This window comes from Etheostoma spectabile, chromosome 6 (genome assembly GCF_008692095.1).
Source record: "Etheostoma spectabile isolate EspeVRDwgs_2016 chromosome 6, UIUC_Espe_1.0, whole genome shotgun sequence".
Classification (NCBI taxonomy): Eukaryota; Metazoa; Chordata; class Actinopteri; order Perciformes; family Percidae; genus Etheostoma; species Etheostoma spectabile.
Genome location: NC_045738.1, coordinates 22,169,544 through 22,172,492, shown reverse-complemented (window position 1 = coordinate 22,172,492; position 2,949 = coordinate 22,169,544). Strand labels below are relative to the sequence as shown.

Here is a 2,949-nt window from a genome sequence, read left to right as displayed (position 1 = left end):
ATGGGCAATGTAGATATTGCATTGAAGATCAGCCCCCCACTCAGATCAGCTGGTATTCGGTCTATAATGGAGTGGTATGGAAATTTGATAGTGACCCCAAACCTTTGACTGGTAGTGTACAGTATATGGTCCTTGTGTCTGTATAATTACAATGACAGGTCTGGACCTGTGCCAGACCGTGGAGCATGGCTGTGAAACCAGTGCGTCAGCACCACTGACTCCTGCAGAGTATGATCTTAACTTTCTTATATAAAGACTGTCTCCAAAGTGATAATACATAAAACACGTGCTTGTTGTCCTTGTTTTTGACAGAGCAACAGTGTGGCGATGGAGTCATGGATCTGGTTTTTGTAATCGATGGCTCCAAGAGTCTGGGCCCTGCCAACTTTGAACTGGTCAAGCAGTTTGTAAACGGCATTGTGGACTCACTGGACATTTCCAGGACAGGCACCCATGTTGGCCTTCTTCAATACTCCACCAAGGTGCGCACAGAGTTCACCCTAGGCCAGTACACCACAGCGGAGAACATCAAACAAGCTGTGTCCAGGATGCAGTACATGGGGAGAGGCTCCATGACTGGCTCAGCCTTACGTCACATGTTTGAGCTCAGTTTTTCAGCTAAAGAAGGAGCCAGGCCGAACATCCCACGCGTCAGCATTGTGTTCACTGATGGAAGATCACAGGATGACGTGTCCGAATGGGCTGATAAAGCAAAGAACTCTGGTACACACATTGTCTTGCATTGCGATTCAAATGTGCTACCATATTAAATCCAACTGAGTTCTTTCTGAGTTCTTTACCTGTCATTATTCTGCTTTGTCGTTTTCAGGGGTCACATTATATGCTTTGGGTGTAGGCAAAGCCATTGAACAGGAGCTGAGAGAAATAGCTTCAGAGCCTGATGAGAAACACCTTTATTACGCAGAAGATTTTGACCAAATGGGAGAAATTACAACGAAGCTCAAGTCCAGGATATGTAAAGGTACATTGAACTAACTCGCAATTTGTCTTCCTTTACGATGGTGCATCACTGCCACCTGGTGCTGCTATAATGATCACTGCTTCAAGCAACTCTATACATTTTGTATGCAATAGTCCTGTGCAATTATCTGTTTCAAATAGGCTAACGGATCAGGGAGGGAAACCTGCATGGAAAGATTAGAAGGGATGGGGTGATATAAAACTGATTGAAAGACAGGAAGATCTTCTCATCTCATGTACTTTTTCCCCACAGACAAACCGTCCAATGAAAACATGTGCCGGTGTGAGAACGTGATAATGTTTCAAAACCAGGTCACCAAGAAGCTGACGAACCTGATGCAGAATAATATCCTTTTCTAAATAACAGATTTAACATGTTTTTTGTAAACTTGGGTCGATTGGGTCTCTGTCAAAGAATCTTCCAGTGCAAATGAATAGAGAGCTACATGCAAAAACTAAGACCATAAAGTGTCCTTTGTTTTATGATTTTAGAAAACAAAGTGCATAAAAATATTGAGGCCCTGACACACCAACCTAACGCACAGACTGCAGCCGATGGCCAACTAGCATGTACATTGTGCCTGCGTCTGTGAAAGAGGAAATAACTCTCTATACTAGCAGTTAGCGGTAGTCTGTTTTCTCCATTTAAAAGGGGAAACTGGACCAGGACTGCAGCTACAGATATAGCGTTTGCCTACTTGAATCAGGCTAAGCCGTTGGTCTTCAGTTGCTGCATTCCAGATGTCCATGATTCATTTTACTCATATAGCAGCGGGCTACAGCTAGCTTGCTTGTACTCAGTTTTCAAGTCTTTTGACCAACCACGGTGCAGAGGGAAAGAGGGAGAAAGATCTACTGTCTTTAAATTAAGTTTTACGGTTTAGGACAGTATTTTATTTGTTTAAACAAATCTTTAAAAAAGACAAGTTCATGTCGATAGAAATGATATACAAGAAGTTTTGTGTCTTATGTGTTTGCCCTCTTATGGACATAATGTGCAAAAATATATGTTTGAATAGTTCAAACCTCTGTGTTTTTGCTCTCTAAAATACTAATAAATAGACATATTAAAAAAACTCTGTGTTTAAAAGGAATATTCACATGTCATTGTTGGCCAGATTTGAGATGATGATGAAAAATGAGACTAGTCTGTGCGTGCACGTTCTGTGTGTGTCCTCTTGACTTCAGCCATTTGCTGTCTTTCCTCGTGTTTTTTCTTCTTGAGCACTGATTCGCTTTAGACAAATAGCCAATTAGAGTGATTCCTCTCAACAATGGGCTCCCCCACCAATTCAACACGCTGAATCGGCTGAAATAAGCTGACAAGGGCCGACTAGTACAAATGGTGCGGATGCTCATTGACGGGCCAACACCGGTCTGTCAGGGCCTTTAATTCTGACTGATTTGTGATTGAACACCAAAGACAATCTAAGGCTTTTATGAACCTGCATTTCAATGTCCATGGGCAATAATAAGACAGCACCAGGCAAGCTACAGGCAAAGAGACACCTGTCTGTCCAGACAATTAACACAAAGTCAAGGTTTAACTGGTCTCGCATTGCCAAACCTTCCTCAACAGCGCTGCAAAGTAGGGTCTGGCCAGTGCACACAGCATTCTGGGATGTGACAAAAACATGCTCTGGTTTATTGCTATTTCTTTAAACCAATCACAATCATCATGGGCGGCGCTAAGCAAAGTGAATAAGGATTATATCAGATATATATCAGATTGAACGGAGGCCATGACTCAGTGGTCGCCTGCCAATCGGAAGGTTGCTAGGTTGCTCCCTAGCTCTGCAGGGCAAGACACTGAGTTGATGGGCCAAATTCTCTGGGTGGGCAAAACAGAGAGAGGGGAGGCAGCCATGCCCCTTATGACCTCATAAGGAGCAAGATTCCAGATCAGCTCATCTGAGCTTTCATTTTATCAAAGGCATAGCAGGATACCCAGGGCTCGGTTTACACCTA

General features: G+C 43.1%; 1 protein-coding gene across 1 annotated transcript in view; it reads left to right on the top strand.

Moving 5' to 3' along the window:
- LOC116690981 (matrilin-2) overlaps positions 1-2,949 on the top strand; it is a gene marked incomplete in the record, with an annotated part of 15,636 nt that overhangs the window by 11,882 nt on the left and 805 nt on the right. The window contains 3 exon segments of the mRNA XM_032518219.1: positions 313-723; positions 830-982; positions 1,235-1,327. Of these exon segments, the coding sequence (XP_032374110.1) occupies positions 313-723; positions 830-982; positions 1,235-1,327 (657 nt within the window).